At 43.8% G+C, this 20086-nt stretch overlaps 4 protein-coding genes across 5 annotated transcripts in view; 3 read left to right on the forward strand and 1 right to left on the reverse strand.

The window, feature by feature from the left end:
• Nucleotides 1–661, forward strand: part of dnaaf5 (dynein axonemal assembly factor 5) — a 52935-nt gene extending 52274 nt beyond the window's left edge. The window contains exon 13 of the mRNA XM_085403971.1: nucleotides 120–661. Coding sequence (XP_085260097.1) covers nucleotides 120–274 — 155 coding nt within the window. The 3' untranslated portion in view covers nucleotides 275–661. The remainder of the gene's footprint in view (nucleotides 1–119) is intronic.
• Nucleotides 662–860: 199 nt separating this feature from the next.
• LOC146671640 (glycerophosphodiester phosphodiesterase 1-like) lies at nucleotides 861–6394 on the forward strand. Its single transcript, XM_085403972.1, has 6 exons — nucleotides 861–1263; nucleotides 1787–1962; nucleotides 2842–2947; nucleotides 3138–3230; nucleotides 3552–3763; nucleotides 3992–6394. Exons 1-6 carry the CDS (start codon nucleotides 997–999, stop codon nucleotides 4137–4139), a joined length of 1002 nt encoding a protein of 333 aa, XP_085260098.1. The 5' UTR covers nucleotides 861–996; the 3' UTR covers nucleotides 4140–6394.
• A 523-nt stretch (nucleotides 6395–6917) lies between these two features.
• LOC146671641 (MAPK regulated corepressor interacting protein 2-like) lies at nucleotides 6918–10213 on the forward strand. Its single transcript, XM_085403975.1, has 5 exons — nucleotides 6918–7443; nucleotides 7552–7621; nucleotides 8064–8203; nucleotides 9018–9113; nucleotides 10075–10213. Exons 1-5 carry the CDS (start codon nucleotides 7389–7391, stop codon nucleotides 10143–10145), a joined length of 432 nt encoding a protein of 143 aa, XP_085260101.1. The 5' UTR covers nucleotides 6918–7388; the 3' UTR covers nucleotides 10146–10213.
• On the reverse strand, nucleotides 9969–19930 carry trap1 (TNF receptor-associated protein 1). 2 transcript variants are annotated; one of them, XM_085403974.1, is made up of 19 exons: nucleotides 19731–19930; nucleotides 18508–18678; nucleotides 18345–18427; nucleotides 18123–18263; nucleotides 17611–17682; nucleotides 17327–17487; nucleotides 17118–17227; nucleotides 16955–17028; nucleotides 15673–15828; nucleotides 15328–15448; nucleotides 15172–15241; nucleotides 14262–14409; nucleotides 13978–14163; nucleotides 13701–13839; nucleotides 13535–13620; nucleotides 11925–12070; nucleotides 11766–11838; nucleotides 11278–11379; nucleotides 9969–11245 (listed from the first exon to the last, which is right to left on the reverse strand). In XM_085403974.1, exons 1-18 carry the CDS (start codon nucleotides 19849–19851, stop codon nucleotides 11278–11280), a joined length of 2160 nt encoding a protein of 719 aa, XP_085260100.1. In that variant the 5' UTR covers nucleotides 19852–19930; the 3' UTR covers nucleotides 9969–11245. The 2 variants fall into 2 exon arrangements, with proteins under 2 accessions (XP_085260100.1, XP_085260099.1); XM_085403973.1 differs by having other exon boundaries at nucleotides 9969–11379.
• Nucleotides 19931–20086: the final 156 nt, after the last annotated feature.

Consider the following 20086-nt stretch of genomic DNA (forward strand, 5'->3'; position numbering starts at 1 on the left):
AAAGGCACGTTCCCATTTGTCACATTTTTGTCATAGGTACTGATATATCATGAAAACACGTGTGTGTGTGTGTGTGTGTGTGTGTGTGTGTGTGTGTGTGTGTGTGTGCGCGCGCGCAGAAATCCTGAAGAAAGGCAGCTCGGTGCACCCTGCACTTCTGAAGAAGGAGGTGGAGGCTGTCCGGGACAAACAGCGAAGTCCTGTCTACTGCGATCAGCTGCTCCAGCACATCAGCTCACTGCCCACAGAGTCCACAGCAAGCTGCACGGAGTGACGCTGCACACGGAGAAACGGACAGATGTTTGTGCCTTAACTGTGAAAAAAGTGTTCACTTTCTGTTCTTTGAAGTCTATTTAATTGTTTTTGTTTGTTTTTTAGCAAGAGTAGAAAACATTTCCAAGACCTGTTCATTACCTCACCATTGTTCTAAAGTACTATGAGTTTTATGACTAAATTTTCTTTAAAAAAAAAAAGAAAAGATTTTTTAATAATTTCTTTTTATTCATGTACAGTCTCCTTAATTTGCTGTGTTCTGCATTCATTCCTCGGCTGCACTCCTTTGGCTCTAATGTTTGATTTTAAGAAAAATGTTTTCAAAATGGTGTATGTTTGGTTGTTTGTGCATATCCTGTTTGTACTAAACCGGTCAGAGGAGCTGGTCATGTGATTTTTGCCTTCAAAATAAAAGCACAAGCTTTTCTTATGTTTGTCCAAACCGACTTGATTGGATGTTTAAATCCAGGTTATATTTCATGAAATCTGATTCTTTAAATAGGACATTATAGATTTCTGCAGCACCACACTGATAAGAGCAGCGCTCCTGTATCCATCCTTTTCACAATCTGCTGATTCTCGCTCATCTATTTGAGATCTGCCTCCAACATGTAGCCACCCGCGTACTGATAGCAGAGCTCCATCCATGCCGTGTCTAAACAGCGACTTTTGCATCCACCCAGCCGGTCGTGACACAAACATCCCGTCCTGTGTTCTTTCACCATGCTGCAGATCGGAGATGAGGTGGTGTATTTCTCAGTGGTGTTTCTGCTGGTTGTACTGGTAACTAGAAGCGCCACTTGGGCCACCCTCCTCACCGCGTTTCTCTACATCTTCATGGTGATGTTCCGCTTCCCTCCGGTGCCGGCGGACCGGGCCGCTCGAGTCCTGCGGCCCGGCGCTCTCTCCTCAGGCGGCGGCGTCCCGGTGGTGGCGCACCGCGGAGGAAGCCACGACGCTCCGGAGAACACCTTGGCAGCGATCAGAGAGGTGAGAGCTGTAGTGCTCTGATTTATAACCACAGGCCTCTTGTCTCTTATCTACCTGCAGCAAATGACAGGTGCAGGGACATTTAATTATGGTGTTATCTGGAATAACAGCCCCTTGGGTTAAAAGCCATTGCTGAGACATGCTGTCGCTGTTACTTTTGCAGTAAAAGCAGGTTTTCTTGGTGTTTTTCACCTGCTTTTGGGGGGGTTAGAAATAAGTGGAAGTAGGTCAGACTCATCTTGCACCTGATTCTGCTCCTGTGCCGTTTATAATCTGTTGCCATCTTTATGATGAAGATCTGCTCTCCATCTCACAATGCCTTCTCTTCCTAGCATCTATCCAGATGCCTAAACCTCTGGATGAAATGCTTCTTTTATTTCAACAGGCTGGTTTTCAGCTTTTTATGAGTATGAAGCAAAGATAAAATCTTATCTGTCTTCTGGACAGCAGAATTCATCCATCCATGTATATAATCATACATTGGTTCACACTGTATCAGTCTGTCCCATTACATCTGCTCTAGGCTAGTAGGAACGGGGCCACCGGAGTGGAACTGGACCTGAGTTTCACAGCCGACGGAGTCCCAGTCCTGATGCACGATGAGACCGTGGACCGAACCACCAATGGGTCTGGACCAATCAGCAAACTTCAGTTTGTTCAGCTCAGGAGACTCAATGCTGCTGCTCACCACAGGATGAAGTAGGCTGCCTATTGATCAGTGATTCAAGCGTGTTTAGGCTAATTAAAAAGGGGAAAGTGTTTGTGAACAATAAGCTGCTCAATGTGGAGTCTTAGAAGTGTGTTTCACCAAAAGTTCACAGTTTTAGAAATGCAGAAACTTTGGTTCTCTTTTTGTCTTTTTTTCCTCCTTATTTTTGTCTATATGTGTATTTTTCAACAAAATGATTTAATAGTGCATCTCTTTTCATAGACGTAGAATAAAACTAATAGAATGTACACAGTTGTGGTCAAAAACCTTACATACACTCATCATGCTCCAAAAATGACACCTTTATTCTCGCGTCTTTCCACACGGATGAGTCAAATATCTTGTGGTTGCAAACCTGAGAACACTATACCAAATTTCAGGCATGGTGGTGGTAGCATCAAGCTCTGGGGCTCTTTTGCTGCCAGTTATACTTGTATATTGTCAATTCAGTCAAGAGGAGTGGTCAAATATCCAGTTTGAGTTAGAAGCAAGAAACTTGTTTATGGCTACCAAAGGCATCTGTTTGAGGTGCAACTTACTGCGAGCATTTAACCAAATATTAGTGGGTGTGTATCTATACTTTTGACCGTGTGTGGATTAGAGAAAATCCAAAATAAATTCAAACTTGTGCACCCACTTCTTGCTTTCAAAGTCATTAAAGATGTGTAATGTGAAATCATCCTGGAAAAAGAACAGCTCAAAGAAATCATATATTTATGCTTACAATGAGACATTTATGCTCATTGTAAGCATAAATGAGTTGATGCAAACTTCTGACCACCAGCTTTACACAGATGTAGTTCATAGACCAGTAACCAGTAAGAACAGGGAGTTATGTCAGTTTTCCAATGGTTTCTTTTAATTTGCAGGGACAGATTTAATGTAGAGAAGGTTCCAACTCTGCAGGAAGCTGTGGAGGAATGCATCAGGCACCAGCTGACCATCTTCTTTGATGTCAAAGGTCAACCTGATATGGTACTACATACACTAAGCGCTAACCTAACAGGCTTATGGATACATTACTCAACATACATACAAGGCTCTCGAAGAAAAGAGAAAAACTACACGCTAGCTGAACTAATGCAATGATTGTAATAAAAAAAGAAAGAGACTGACGTTACCGCACAGTTATAGTACTTGTGTTGTTCATTCCCCTGCTTTACAGGCTGTATCAGTGCTTCATAACATGTTTAAGAAGTTCCCGGTGCTTTACAACTCCAGCGTCGTTTCCTCCTTTGAACCCAAAGTCATCTACAAGGTAATTCAAAAACTCCTGAATTACACTAATCATGAAAATCAGTCAAAAACAACTCCAATCATAACGGTTTAGGATAATGTTTAGGAGGAGGAATTCTGTGAGTGATTTCAGCTTCTCGTAATCAGCCTCTGTTTTATGGAGGCAGTGATGTCATTTTGTGTGGCAGTGATGGGCCCTGCTGAGATTTATCACCCAAGACTTTCTTGCTCACCACCGGTACAGATTGAATTCAATCCACTGTTTTTGTTTAAACGAAATAAAAGGCTCTACTAACTACTAAAACCTGCACTGTGTTGACCTTTGTCCTCTTCTGGTCCGCAGATGCGTCAGACTGACCCCCACGTGATCACAGCTCTCACCCACCGGCCCTGGAGACTGAGCCGTTTTGGAGACGGCACGCCTCGTTCTCTGTCGACGTGGAGCCAGTTGTGGACCGGTGTTCTGGACGTCTTGTTGGACTGGGCCCACCATCGCGTACTGTGGAAACTTTGTGGGATCTCTGCCATTCTTGTGCAGAAAGACTTCATCTCACGGTAATTGAGAGTTGACAGGTAGTTTATTTTGCCGTAGACTGTGTTGTTGCAGACCAACGGTGACCAACAGGAAGGTGGTTTTGATTCATCTGTTACTCATAAATGATTAACTTCATATTTAGTGTTTAAAAGTACTGTGCAAAAGTCTCGAGCCACCTCTCGATTTTTGAAATATTTTTGCTGCGTGAGAATTGCACAATTGAGTTTGTTCTCTTTCCTTTCAATCAGGGACTATGTTCAGTATTGGGCAGAGCGAGGAGTGGAGGTGGTGGGCTGGACTGTTAACACTGCTGTGGAGAAGGAGTACTACCAAAACCTGCTGAAGATCAGCTACATGACTGACAGTCTGCTGGAGGACTGTGATCCTCATTATTGAGCGATCCCACACAGCCACACTCACAGAAATCTTCCAGACTTACAGGTTCTCAATATAACCAAATTAGATCTTAGAAACTCGTTGGTTTGACAAAGGGTATAATTAAGAAGTGCAATCATTCATTTCTACTCCTGCGTACAAGTAAATAAAAACCATACCCGATTTAAAGTGGTTAATCTCCCCTTCAAGGCAGCCTCCTTAGGAAGTCCTCTTGCTCTTCCATAAATCTCCTCTGTGTCAAAATGGTGACCCTTCAACTTGAATTCCCTCAGAAATCTCAGGACATTACAGTACACCTCAGAGTGAACAGTGTCAGCCTGGGATGGGAACAGTCACAGCTCAAAACCTGCTCGGTGCTGCAAAAATGATGAGCGTGCGTGGTGTGTAGTGAAATCAAAGAGGCACAAGAACGAGTGGTCACGACTGAAGTGCTGCAGCGCCTCACAAGGAGCTGACTTTTAGGTGGCGATCAGTCAGATTCATAACCAGTGCAGATTATTTTTAAAGAATAGCAACACACGTCATTTTTCCTTTTAATAATCCTAAAAATCGTATATAATAAAGTGAGAGTGTTGATAATACTGAAAGATAAATTATAAAATGGAATAAAGCTAGAAGTTTGGTGCTAGCTAATTCTGTGATGGCAACCAGTTCCACAGAAATACACCGGTTTACAGTGTTGTGCAAAAGTCTTGAGCTAACACTTGTTTCTTTATATATCTTTGAGTAATCTTCAGGAGTAGTTCCCAGGCTTCTTGAAGGACATTCAAAGCTCTTCTTTGGATGTTTCTGCCTTTTGTGTCAAGACGCTTCAGTAAAGTTGAGGCTCGAGCTCTGCAGAGGCCGATCCATGATTGATAGTTTCCTATTGTATGTTATCCATGTTGTTTTTACTGCATTGGGAGTGTGTTGGATCATTGTCATGCTGTCCACATCATTCAGTCCAGTTCTTGTGTAGTTCAGCATACCTCCGCCTTTTCTCCTCTTTTCCCTTCCTTACAAATGGCTCCGTGACCGCCGTCCTTCCACCGAGACCATTTGTGATGAGCGTTCAGTGAACAGCAGACGGCTCAACTGAAGGTTCAGATGCATCTCTCAAGTTCTGTATCAAACCTGAATTTTCTTTCCTATGTCTTAAGAAGATGACTTTCACATACTGTTCATGTACTGTTCCTGCTCATATATATATCTGCAGATGCTGTAGATATATATAGTTTTTAGAAACTACTACATCTTCTTTTATCCTGCACTTGTCCAGCTTCCTCAAATGCTGTAAGGACCGGCTGCACACCATGCTGGGATTTTTCAGTTTTTGGCTGTTTGGGAATCACCTTGTTGGTGCAAAAATACTTTTTTATATCTGCTAGAAAGAAAGTGCCTAAACACACAATTTCAAATGGGTTCTTTGCAAAGTTGTCTGTTATGTGTAGACACATACAATAGGAATTATTCATAGGTCAAGTGTTAAGTCCTTTAACAAAAACAAACAAACCGAAATTATTCCCCTGAAAATGATCAGGTACAAGGACTGGACTGAAAATGAGTGAAAAAGCAGCCAAAGTCCAAACAAAAACTTTGAAAGACCTTCAGAAAGCCCAAAGAACTATTGCTCAAGACCACCTTTTGAAAACTTCCAGTAAAATCTGACTCTTCTTCTAGTTACCTGTAGCTGGCACACAGGCTATACAAACATGCGACACCATGAAGGAACATGTGCAGACTTGTCACCTTTATTCTACTGCCGGCAGTAACACCTCCACCTCACCTGGACCAGGGATAAGCATTTTCTCTACCTGCTGTGCTGCTGATCTTCCACAGGTTTTACTGCACCTTTAAAGAGACAACAATGTATGTATATAGTGGTTACATAACATTTAGGCATCATATTTACTGCTTGTCATGATGACATTGTCATAATGGTAAAAGATCTCATGTCACTGCTATGTGATGTTTATTTAATCCTGCAGCTGCACAAAAACACAAGAAACTGTGCTGCATGTAAGACAGTGATAATATGGGTTAATTGTACAATTCAAAAGTGCAAGCAGAAGCACCAACTCAAATATTTCTATATTGTTTTAATGCGTGTGTCAATAAAAGAGGGTTTTGTTTAATCTGAGAAAAAGTGGGTCATGAATCATGCGAGGTGACACACGCAGAACATCTCATTCATTACTGTAACTCATATTTATTCCTCTGATGTTTCAGGTGTGTTTCTGTGTCCAACTGCTGCTAATAGTTTCATTTACAGGGTCAAAGTTTGCTTTCTTACTTTCTTAATGAACACTTGAGTTGTGCTCGTGTAAAGATAAGTAAAAAAATATATATATATCAAAAACAGCAGTATTTGTTTTGTCTTTAACTGCAACACATCTGAGATACAGACATCGAAAGATTTGGAAGTTTTTTCCCCTTAAAAGGTTACAGAAGAAACAAAAAGGGGCCTTGGTATCGAGAACTCCCGCCCGGGCTTGGGATCGACCTGGTTACACTCTGACTGAGAACCAGGACGCAAATAAATATATTTCAATCATGAATTGACGCACTAATGGTGCGAAATGCTGCAAACAATATCAGACCAACGCACAAAATTAACCTTTTAAGCCTCAGAATTGAACTGGGGGAGAACTCCCACAGATGTGTTACTGTTGGTGCACCTGTGTGTACTGTAAACACAGACATCGTTGGCGCATTTGCTGCTTGTTGAAGCACATATACGTCACTCATCTGACCCGATTTTAGTGTCTTATTCGTCACAGTGAGGCCGAATCATCGCGATAACGTGAAATCATCCTGCCTTTTCGCTCTCACCTGAGGCAAATTAGTGAAACAAGCTTCATTACACCTCTGCAAGTCTCACTTCACACTCGGGGGACGCTGTCGCTTTAAAGCGCCAAAGGAGGCGTGTAGGCACGTCGAGACGGTGACCGTGTGCGTCTCGTGTCTTACGAATGACTGCCGCTGTTTCAGGTTATGTGACATTGTGGCCGGCCAGGACACCTTAGCACCAAAGTGACTTACATTTTGTGAGTGATCGGGGCACACGGAGAGACGGGACTCTGACTGTGCACTGGTCGCTAGTTTTTGGGGTTGTTGTGTTTTTTACGCGTGGCGCACTGCTCTGCTTCACGAGGTTACCGAACAGTGGATTGATCAGCTTCTCACATCAGAAGAGCTTCTTGGATGTACGTGCTTCGCTTCACACTTCAAAGTGTCGAACTCGGGGATCACAGGTGAAGCCGCCCGCGCATGATGTACACAATTACAAGAGGTCCCAGCAAACTGGTCACGCAGCGACGCACAGGTGAGACTGTGGGGCTAAACTATGAAGCACGGCACACCGGAAAACCCACTTTCACCTCTCCGGACTGCTGATAACAAGTTGTTTTATCCTCTTTGTCTTGCTCTCCAGGGCCCACACAGCAGCTGGACAGCAAAATCAGTGACTTCAAGCACAAACAAACGTCCTGGAATATGCCTGGGTAGGTGCACAGGTCGTGAAAGGAGACAATTGTAAAGAAATGATTGCATTATAGTTTTTTCAGATACTTTTGGTTGTGATTGTGAATGACTGTGTCCTAGCAGCTGTGGACGTCATCAGCTAGAGACCGCAGCAATTGTTCATCAGCTGATGCCTTGGTGATTGAATAAAACTCCGCTCTGATTTTCTCTGAGCTTGGCCTGCCTACTCTGTTGGGTTTTCATGATTTTTGGTTTGAACCAGCCAGGCAGACTGGCCCTGTTCATGTGTGTGTGACCTTGGATCACAAGGTCCCTCATTCAGCTGTTGTAACTTCTTACTCCTGCTTAACCAGCCTTTCTTGGATATAGGATATCACTTAAGAAAGTTCCTGCTTGGGAATGATAATGAGCACTTTCTTTCTTGCAGAAATCAACACAGTACTTCTCTTGTCCCCCTTTCAGACTTCCCGCTCCAAAGATCGTTTTCAACCGTCCGAATGGTAAGAAATACCATCACCCTGCTCCAGCTCTGCCTGCACACAATCATCACGAAGAGAGTTTCACCCCGTCACATGAAGAAAATGTCAAGTTTGTCTCTGAGGGTAAGAAAGTGAGAGACCGTTACACCCATTCCTCACTTGCTGTTTTGTGAATGACATTGTTTTACTATCAAGATGCTAACCAGCCCCTTCTTCCCTCCAAGGCCTCACCCACACAGCTGCTCTGACACTGATAGGCACTGAGCAGAAAAATGCTCTCACGCCCACATCAATCTCCTCTTGACCCACGCTGGCACATGTGCTGAAAGAAATGAAATTTCAGGCTTGGGGTTTAAATCTAGGCATCACTTTAAAGAAGAGCACCAAAGCGTTCTGACAGGATTGTTGGGTCTGGTGACCCGGATTTGAAGTTTGGGCTTCTTTTTAACATTCACAAACCCAGCAGGTCTCCAGGAGATCCCCCACTTGGCTCAGTGGTTCTTACACTGTGTGTCCTGTTGTTGGCATTGAAGCTCAGTCACAGCAGCTCATAAACGACTTGAGTAACCTTGGCACTGACTGGACAAGGGCACAAAGTAGGCCTGACACCGCCTTTCTGTTCAGGTTGGATTGGTTCTTTTCTGTTCACTGAAATACAAATTGTATAATCAAACGTATCCACTGGGGGCTCCTCAAAGTCGTGACCTGGAGACAGCTGCCAAAGTTGAACTCAATCGTAGTGTACAACCACACACACACAGTTTGTGACCACGTGCTTCACTGTTTGGAACACAAACATTGGTCAGAGGTATGTCTCTGAAACAGTTGCTGGACTTTACTTGTTAGGCACTGTGGGTGTGGCCCTGGAGTGTAGGACTGGACAGAGGACATTTTGGTGTTCATGGTGGCTTTACTGACCGAAGTCTTGTGTTTTCAGCCTGGCAGGAGGTGCTACAGCAGGAGCAGGAGGTGGGCCAGGCTGCACAGAAAGCAGTGCATTATAAAGAGGCCACTCCCAGCCCACACATGGACGGTGAGTATAGCTACTGTTTTTCCTTTTTGTGTTATCTTCAGACCCCAAGTCTGTGTTTTTTACGCACTGTGACAAAAAAAAGTCCTGAGATTTTATTTATTTAGTGCAAGTGTAACAATCATATTTCATCTAGCTGCAGCTCACAGGCCTGTAACTGTTGCAACCTGTGCAGAAGGTCGCACTGGTTTATAACAGCCAAATAGCATAGCCCAAAGTCACGGGTCAAATCTGTTGACTCATTCTAAAATTTTATTATAGCAATGCATAGGCAAAGCTCACACACGTTTTCATGGTATTTGTAGGTTTTTTAAATGTAACAGTGATCATAATAATACTAAGACCTCTAGCCCAGAACAAAATCCAAAACTCATGAATAAGATGAGTCAAAAATACATTAAATACAACTCGTTGGTTCTCTAACTTTTAATGTGGTGGTGTGACTGAGCTGTTGCAGTTCCGCCTTATGACCACCGGAGGGCGATGATCACTTTAGATTCCCAGCAGGCAGACGTAACTGATAAAAGTCGGCAGTGTTAAATATATATCGTAGCATTATGTAAGACAGCTTGATGTAAAAGATGCTAGTATTTATTTTTGAAGTTTTTACGTTTCTCATTTCTTTTATTTTTAAATGAGATTTAAAAATGCGTTTACTTTGAATTTACTACACCGTCGCAGTTCCTCCTTGTGACCACAAGAGGGCACCGAAGACTCATTTAAAATGCTGTTGTTGCAGTTTGTGATGGTTTAGCTCACAGGTTGAGTGGATTACCTTTTACCACTGGGCTAAATGCAGCAGTGGAGTAGTGTATTGAATAGGTGGTAAGGAAAATTTTATAGATGAAGAGAAAAGCGTAATATTTAGTGGTTCTTTATTTTTCATCCTTTTGACATTTATTCTCAACCATCCACGCCATGGACAAAGATGTATCTAATGGTTTAATTTCTGTTTTCTTCTCAGACTTTGTGCCCATAGATTTGGATGAATGGTGGGCCCAACGCTTCTTAGAAAACATAGATAAGCTCTCCTGACGCTCCTCTGGGATTCGATGCTCTCGGACAGTCTGGAGGTGAGACCGCGATGACGGCTCACAAAAGAAGAGGAAGCCTGGGCGGGAGTTCTGATGGGTCAAAGTGCCCAGATGTGGTTGAAATGGACTGACAGTGCTGATAACGGTGGACATAGAAACTCCTGAGAACCACTTGAACTTGTGCGGTCACACAGCCGTGCAGACAGACTGCACACAGAAGGATGAAGTCTTAAAACTGAGGTTCATCTTATTTTCTCTCTCACAGCAGAGATGTTACTTTGAAATGCAGTAAAATTGTATTTTAAAGAAGTTCCAGATTACAGCTTCATTTCTTTAACCGGGCATTATGTTGAATCAGTGTTTATTTGCTGACAAGACTCCATAAATCCTCACACTATCTGAAATGACGTTTACCGCTTCCTGAATGCAGCAGAGTCTCAGAGTACGAGCGCAAACCGCTGCTCAGAAACATTTTAACACCGCAAAACTAACGAGCGTAAGAAAAATGGTTCAAGCAAAAAAAAGTGAGAACAGCGAAAGATTACAAACTACCAGGCTGAATTTCAAATGTGCTGAGAGGTGAAGATTTACTCTTAAGTGTCCTTGTGGTTGAGCTGGACAACGTTTTTCTGCACAATTTGTACCTCAAAGACGAGGTTGTTACTCTGAAAAACCAGATTATCTGGAAACTTAGAAGTGGCACATTTCCAAAAGGAAGACCAATAAAGCTTATAAATCCAAACTTGGAAAAATATCAGATATTTAAGATGAGTCCAGCGCTCACTGAGAAGCCTGGAGTATTCATGATGTGATTAAGAATGAGCCTGGCTATTAACTGAAAGTCACACTGTAACAACAGACCGGTGCAACCATGACCTTCATGTCCTGTTAATGGCAGGACCAAAGAACACAAAGCGCAGAGACACTGAAGTGTTTATGGAGAATCTTCAGGCAGTTCCTGTTTCAGCCTTCACGCCTGCTGCACCGGTGGAAATGAAAGTCTTGAGAGGGGAAAAGAGGTGGCGTATTCTTTATCAAGTCTAGTTCTCTGGCTTTATCGACCATTGAGCTGCTGCGAATGCTCCAGTCTACAGGCCGCTTTCACCAAAGCAGAGTGTGTCTGCGGGCCGCTCTCAGTGCTTCTCTAAAGCTTTGGTCAGGAGGTCGTTGAGGCGGGAAATCATCGGTCGAGGATCATCGTTCAAGCCGGCTGCGATCATGGCATTGTCATAGATCTGGAAAAAATAAAAGTAAAACTATAGAAGCTGCACTGCTACCAGTTAAAACAAATTACCATAAAATCTCTCCAGTGAACAAGCTAATGGCATCCTGCCTGCAGAGAAAGGCTGGGCAACGTTTTACACTGATAATAATATGCTTATTGTATCGGTATTGGCAATATTAGCCCTGTATTTACCAAAATTTGCAGTATCTGACAGCACTACAACGCAGCCTTTATTTTTTCATTAAAACACATTTGACATTTCATTTTTGTTCTTCTAAATATAAGGAAAGTGTTAAAAATTGTGATATGGCATTTTTTGTTTTTTTTTGGTTTAGAAATCATTAATGGAAAAAATGGGCAAAGAGCAAATAGAGATGAAATAACTGAGCACAGTACCTGCTCCAGTAATAATCCAGCCAGCTCAGAGTTTGTGTCCTTCAGTGCGAACAACTTCTTGATCAGATCGTGTCTGTGAGAAAGCAGAGCGCAGTCAGAAGAGGACAAAAACCCACTTTCTCCCACTCTCCACCCAGTACAATTTGTCCACACACACACCCTGCATTGATCTCCAGTGTGGGCTGCAGTATTTGGGCTCTCTCCTCAGCAGTGCGGGCCAGCTGCTGGGTGCGGAGGAAGTGGCGTGCGGCGCCCATTTCCAGCACTGTGATCATGGCCGGGTGGGTGTCCAGACGAGGCGTCAGCTAAAGTGCCAGAGGAGAAAATTAACTACAGCACACGGTGGTAACAAAGAGACGTTTAAATCTGTTTCTAAAGGTGCTTAACATGAAATGGTTGTTACCAAAACCGAGGACAAACTGTGACGCCCATTGTTACTGGAATGTCCATTTAATGATGCAGGAAATGTGTAAATGTTCATTTCCCTTAAAGTTTTATTCATATAGCACCAAATCACAACAACAGTTAAGGTTAAACACCCTGCAAAATTACAGAGAAAACCCCAAAAATCAGGTGAGTTCCTGTGAGCAAGCACTCTGTCGACAGTGGGAAGGAAAACTCCCTTTTAACAGGAAGAAGCCTCCAGCAGAAACGGGCTCAGCGAGGGGCGGCCGTCTGCCACCACAGGTGATGATGTGAAACCTGATTCTAATGTGCCAAATCGTTTTCAGCCAAATCGATTCCCACGCTGTGTGACAGTCACCTTAAATGTTTAAATGTAGTTTAAAGTTTCAGGCCTTTAATGTGCAGCCGTCACCTTATTAGCACTGATAATAATTAAGCAATTAAAATGATTAACTTAAAATGTTTTTATTACTACTCTGTACAGAGAAAAATCCAATCAGGTGATTTCCTGTCCTCTGATTAACGATCTTCTGTCCTCTGCTCGGACTGTCTCGTCCTTTTTGTGTGTTTTATGTTCCTTATAGATTTTTAATCACCATTTCATTATCACCCTCTGATAACATCTGTGATTAGAGCAGGTGCTACTCATACTGATCACTGTGTGAAAGAAGAGTCCCATGACCCACAAAACTCCTCATACAGAGCCTGAAGCAGAAAGCTGATTACTCCTGTAGTGATACCCGTTCTCTCCACCTGGGGTTTTAGGTTTTGTTGAGCCAAAGAAAGCCTGGTTGTGCTGAACTTTGATGTCTCTCATGTATTCACATTATAAACTGAGTCAAACTCACAAATAATCGCATTTTCAAGCCGATTTCATCCTGAAATTCCTGACGTGAAGCTTTGGAGCTTCTGTGAAGATGTTGGCTTGTAATCTGTTTACGAACGTAAAAACTAAGGTCCGAGTCGCCCTAACTGTGTCAGAATTAGTCACACTTTGCTTAGTTCACATAGAGGAAGCAAGCTTCCACATCATTGGTTTTTATTTACCGACACGACGGTTAAAATTGAGTCCGTGACAGGAAATCAGCCGATCATTCACCACAGCTCCCAATCTGATTTAACCAGCACTTTAGAAAAGTGTTTAACTTTTCCCATCATACCCTCCTTCAGGACCTAAAGTTCACGCTCTTCCCACAAAACTTTACAAATCTACAACTGTGCAGAAAGAAAAAGGACAAAAAAGAAAGGAAACAAAGCGATCGAAGGTGCGGATAGAGACGACCAACAAGCCTCCAAGAACCCATCAGCCGAATTCAGAAACAGTCATTTCAGGTATCTCAGGCATGCAAATGTTCCTCTCTTACCTTTATGTTAGTCACACGGGGTCCAAGCGAGTTCTTCATCCAGGCCATGAGGTCGTCAGCCTGCTCCTGCGTCAGGCGCTCGGATGCTGCGAGGAAGAAAAGACGATGAGCAGGAGTCAAGTCTACAGCTGCAACAGCGAGAGGCTCTTGTGAAAGACGGGCACACCTGGCTTGCTGTCTTCATACTTCTCCTCCTTGTAGTGATCGACCACGATGTCGGTCTCGACTGAGATCAGCTTCTTCTTGTCAAACTCTCTGAGATGCAGCAGGGTCAGCTCATCGAACTGCTCGTAGCAGAAGAGCACCTGCATACGTGCACGCACGCAAATGGAGACACGGCAGTTTGTTATAGTGAAGCTCTAAGCAGCACCTGTTGTTGATTAATCAGGATAATGATCAGCTCGGGTTACCCGGCTGCTGGCTAACTCGAGTCCAAGTCTTACCTCCATGTCCTTCTGCTTCATGGCTTCGTAGTACGGGGAGTGCTCTGCGAGATGTCTGTTGGGGGCACACAGGTAGTAGATGTTACGCGTGCCTGCCTTCATGCGGGACGCGTACTCCATCAGATTGGTCTGCTGGCCGGCCGGCAAAGCCGACGACTCGAATCTCAGCAGCTTTGCGATATCCTCCTACAAAGAGCGAGGGCACGGAGCATGACTCAGACTCAAAGTGTTTCTGCTAACCTTTAAAGTTCTGTGTCATTTCAATGCAAAGCTCTGGTGCAAACCTTGACATCTTGTTCCTGTGTGGTGACGATGCCTTCCCTCATGAAGAGGCCGTAGTCCTCAAAGAACTTGCTGTACTTCTCTGGCTCCTTTTTGCTCTGGTCCAGCAGGAAGCGGATCACCCTCTGCTGCAGAACATCACGAAGCTTCCTAAAGAAAGGAGACGGTAGAGGAATGAGCAAACATCGAGGGGAGAACAAGCGAAGAACGGAAAAATTGACTGCACGGTTTTAGTGTAAGGGGTCAGTCTTCTCGCTGATATGCTCTAGTGATGTCAAACGTCTATTTTAATGCATAGTCAAAGCACAGGTTACCGTCATGGCTTTGATTTTGAACATGCATATTTTAGAGGAGATTTTTTTGTAACGAACTATAGTCGTTTCCTCTGAGGTCACGAAACTCTGTGTGGAGCGGTTTCCAGAAGAAGGTGAGCGGTCAATGAGATGCGTGGTTACAGCCGTGTTGGGAGATAATTCAGTCCCTTTTTTTAAAACACCGTTTTAAAATGGTAAATGGTCTGTATTTGTATAGCGCTTTACAAGCTACATTGTAGCCACAGCCACCTGGGGCGCACTGACAGAGGCGAGGCTGCCGGACACTGGCGCCACCGGGCCCTCTGACCACCACCAGTAGGCAACAGGTGAAGTGTCTTGCCCAAGGACACAACGACAGAGACTGTCCAAGCCGGGGCTCGAACCGGCAACCTTCCGATTACAAGACGAACCCCCAACTCTTGAGCCACTATCGCCCCGTTAAAATGCAAATGTATGCAGATGTGGCCTGAGACATGAGGGACTGTTATTTGATTAATGGAGAGTAAGTTCCACAATAAAAATACAGATATGGAGTACAGTACGTTTCCTTCATTAAACCAAACTTATTCCTAAAACAGCTGCATTACTGCTAGTGTACCTGATGAGGGCGCTCTCCTGCAGCAGCTCTCTGCTCAGATTCAGAGGGATGTCCTCGCTGTCCACCACACCTAAAAACAAAACAAAAACATTCTGCAAAGTGTTGCGTGAAGAAAAAAATACAGAGCATGCTAGAAGCATTCGAGGAGGAACAAACCTCGAAGGAAGCGCAGCCACTTGGGCAAAATGTCAGTAGCTTTGGTCTGAATCAGGACCTTCCTGCTGTACAGAGCCACGCTGGACCCCATCTCCCTGCTCACATCGAACATGGATGGCTTCTGTTGGCAAATACATTCTTTTGTCACACACGTTACAGGAAACCAGCTTCCTCGACTCAACACTGCTGAAAGGTCGCTAAAGAACAATTTATAAAGCTGTAAAGTTTACGTCATCTATCAGTACTGGACCTGAACACCAGCCGGTTTCCTAAATGAAGATTCTCACAGAGCTTTGCAACCAAACAGCAACTGAAGTAAAGTTTGCATTGCGAAATACTCCGCACCGCTTCGGGGACATAAAAGATGCTCCTGATGTTAAGCGGGGCGTCGGCGCGGTAGTGCAGAGTGTAGCGTGGCTTGTCGTAAGCCTGAGCGATGTAGCGGTAGAACTCCTCGTGCTGCCAGTCACTGATCTCCTTCGGCTCCATCATCCACAAAGCCTGAAGGAAGACAGACAGCGATTATTAAAAATTATTATTTTCATTGTCGTAATTTTAATATGTTTGTCTGAAACAGGGCTCTCTTGTAAATGAGACACTGAGTCTAAATGAAACTACTTGTATAAATAAAGGTAAAAAAAAAAACCCAGTTAAATCATTACATTTCTTTAATACTTCTTCTTTTGTCTCCCACCTCCCCAGGTGCCTAAAATTCTTTAAGGAAACTGCACAACATACACAGCTACGATGTATATCAAATTTGGGCTGAGAGGTCTTTGGGAATCAGCTTGTTGGTGCAAAAATACTATTTTATGCCTGCTGTCTTTGGATTTTTATGCTAGCAACAAAATGCCACAAAATACAATATAAAACGGGTTCTTTGCCAAGTCGTCTGTTATAAACAGACACCAAGATTATTACAGTTAAATTCAACTTAACTAAATAAATACTAATGACTGACAGTGCTACCCCTCAGCCTCCTAGTAGACACACCCATGGTATTCATGTCAAAATCCTACGTCGTCTTGTTCTTAAGTTATCCCATACACCAGATTTTCGGAAAGCTTACAGTGACTTTCAGGTTGAGGTCACCAAGATTTGAACTCGTCCAGGTATTTTAGTAGATGCACCCCATGGTATCAATTTGAAGCTCCTACGTCACCTCTTTCTCAAGTTATTAAATTCACAAACTTAGGTGTCCACACCACATGCCTGTCCACCCAGTCGGGTGATGACAATACCCCATGAGCCTTTCAGGGCTGAGCGGCAAAAAATACACTTTTGAAAACATTTAATCTAACTGAATTGTTTTTTTGGAACTTGTACAACAAACTAAGGTAAAATAAAATAAAGAAATAACGATAGTTTTACTATTTGTTAGTGCCTTTTAATAAATAATTCCTAGGTCAGGGTTAAAAAGCAAACAAACAAAAACATTCTGGTTAAAATTGTCAGGTACGAGGACAAACACAAGGAGCAAACGTTTGGCTCCTTGGAGGCAAAATATCAAGAAATCAGGGGCGGCTAAAGACTTTTACACAGTACTGTACAATTGTGCCATTTATTTTGTGAGGTTGGACCATTCAGTGACAACCTTTGCATCCAAAACAGAAGAACAGCAGCTCACCTGCAGAGTGTTGAGCCTCCGTCCATTCAGAAAGATGGGGAAGCTTACAAAGTTGCTGTACTTTGTTACAACCTCTGAAACAGAAACAATAAGTACTGATGCATGAATACGTCTCCTCACTGCAGCCGTCCTACAGTTACCAAAGCAGCGACAGCACTTTTACCTTTAACTCTGTCCTCAGAGGAAAACTCCTTGCAGTCGTCTTTCAGGTGGAGCACGATTTTTGTTCCTTGTTGAACGCCGGTGGCTTCAGCAATCTCAAAAACCCCAGAGCTGAGGGAGACCATGTGAAATATTGAGGATTACACTTCTGATTCACAGCAGCCCTTCTCAAACCAAGGATACCTCTCTACAGCCACTCTTTGCTCTCACCCATCTGAGGACCACTTGTATCCAGGTGCATCGGGCTCAGACGAGCGAGTGTACACGTCCACGCGGTCGGACACCATGAAGGCGGAGTAGAATCCAACACCAAACTGACCAATGATGGTGCTGCTGGCCTCCGCCTGGTTCTGAAGAGCGTCCAAAAACGCCTACAGTGGGGAGAAAGTTACAATAATGACAGAAGGAGTGAGCATCAGAAAACACGATGCTGCATTTTAAAAGCCAAACAGGAGCGCTATATCAGATAAGTAATGTCACAATGAAGCACTCACCTTAGAACCAGAGCGGGCGATAGTGCCCAGGTTAGACACCAGCTCATCCTTGTTCATGCCGATTCCTGTGTCCTGTTTGAATATAGAAATCAGTCACTCAAGAGTTAAGCTATCCTAGTGTGTTGTATCCCATTTACCAGCAGGGGGCAGTAAACCATCTCAGGGCTTCAAGTGCACTAGAAGCACTAGGAACAACCTGCTATAGTTATTTATAGCTGGCTGTATGGATCTCAGGACAAAAAGCAGAGATATGCTACTGATTTAAGTAAGTAACAATGCAAGAAAAGAGGAGGACCTGGGGTGGAGATGGGTTGCAAAGCAGCTTGAACAAATTTAGAATTATCCTGGTTAAGACTGGATACATGGAAAGGTAACAGCTGAGCCATCGGCTGGTGTTTTGCTGGCACCGAGCTCAGCTGATCTGCTAGGATTACGACTCGCTTTCTGATCTAATGTTACTCTTCCTGTTCTAAAACTTGTCCAAAACTTCTAAAGTCAGTAAACAGGTGTACCTGAATGGTGAAGGTGCCCTTTGCTGCATCACTCTGCAGGTGGATCTCCATTGGAGCCGTTTCACCACCTGCTGATATCAATTTGTGGCGCAGTTTTTCCAGTGCGTCGCTGCCGTTAGAGATGAGCTCCCTGATAAAGACCTGAAAGAAAGACAAGTCAGTCAGAGGAGAGCAGTGAAGGTAAACTGTAATGATAGTAGCTTTTGTCCAACTTTACATCACCTCTTTCTCTGAGTACAGGGACCTGGCGACAATATCCAGCAGCTTTTTGGTTTCAGCCTGAAACTCATGTTTGTGGAAACTACCTGAAAGATCAAAGGCAGAGCAACATTCAGAATTTGAGAACAAGCTTTCATAGGAAATATGTCTGCAGCTGTCCCAGTACCTTGCACAGCCTCTGTATCACTGATGATATTGTGCAGAGGCTCCTCCTCTGGCTCTTTCTCTGCTTCCTGGGTGCTGTAATAATACTGTGGGCTAACGCCAAGGCAGGCCTGCTGCGAACTCCACACCCTGGGGCGACTGCTCCACCTCTGCAGCTGTCCAACCGACAAACCTGATGGCATGACAAGTAAAGATGGTGAGGCCATTTAACAGGGAAGCAGTAGCATTTTAGATCCCTCATCATCTCTCTAATCAGGATCTACTTAACCCTCTGAGGCCACAAGTTTACCCAAACAATGCCCGAATGCTGCCTACAGCAAAACAGACCTTCAAGAAAGTGATTCATGGCTTCGTGTCATCCAGGCTTAGTTATCACACTAGCTTATATTTGGGCATTAGTCAGGCTCTGCGTTCACATCTCTTGCTTGTTCAAAATGCTGTAGCTCGACTCCTGTATCCAGGTGTACTGAGAAGCAGATTAAAGCATAGAGAGGATCGGGCTTTTGCAGTTGGGCTGTAGGTGACGTCTCATGCTACCAGGACTCACAAAGACACCAGCAAAAAGCAAAACTAGAGAAAAGTAAGTTCCGAGCAAGGGTCTGTAGTCAACATCTGCACAACCATTGCTTATTTTGGGGAGGGGGGCTCCATCTTGCTGCCATTTTGATTTGAAACAAAGCAGGTGAAATGGATTTACTCGTTTGAGCAGTGTGCATGAGCCTTCTTTCAAAAAAAAAAATAAGGGTCTCACCTTTGTGTTTTTAAGTGTTTGTGTAACAGTAACGTTAAGTCCTGGTGTCCTCTCAATTGAGAACATCCTGGCCTTTTCAATTATATCTTATTTGTTTGGGTGGCCTCTTTTTGCTCCAAAGAGGCAGGAAATTACCAAAAAGGTTCAACTGAAAGACACTTTTTTTCCTCGGTTCTCAGGGGTTTATGGTATGGTACTTCTGTAAGCTTTCCTCAAAGATGGGGGATATTAAACGATAAATGAAATCTATTGTGTTTAGTGTGATGTAACCATGCAATAAAATTTATAAGCGAATCGCTTTAAATTCATTTTTAACCGTTAATCGGTTTCTACTGTAAGACACGTGAGCCGCAGGTTAGTTTATAAAACATGGCCACAAAGGTTAGCCGAAGCAGAGTTTACATTTAACTGAAATCTTGGTGCTGTCAGCTAGGCGGCTAGGCTAACTTGGCTGGCTAATAAGCACAGCTTACCTCCAGTCAAGGAGCGCGAGACAGGTCGGCTGCTCAGCCCGCGTGTAGATGACACCAGCCGCGAGCTGGCCCTCTGAGAGGAACCGAGAGCGAACCGAGCCAGCGCGAGACAGCGGGACATGCTGACACTCAGGTGGGACCCAAAGACGAAACAAATGACAGGTCAACTGACCGACAGGGACACACGCTGAACTACAGCGGAAAAAGGACCTGCGACTGCGCGCGATAATGACGCCAAAAGGCCGACCGCAATCTGCCTGATGAGAATAGGATGCTCTTTAAACTGTAAGTGCATAATTTTATGTCATAATACACGGCTAATCACCTGTGTATATTATATGTGTATATATTTATAT

Source organism: Rhamphochromis longiceps, linkage group LG4 (genome assembly GCF_057381845.1).
Source record: "Rhamphochromis longiceps isolate RC_006_pf linkage group LG4, R_longiceps_female_GT1.1, whole genome shotgun sequence".
NCBI classification, from domain to species: Eukaryota; Metazoa; Chordata; class Actinopteri; order Cichliformes; family Cichlidae; genus Rhamphochromis; species Rhamphochromis longiceps.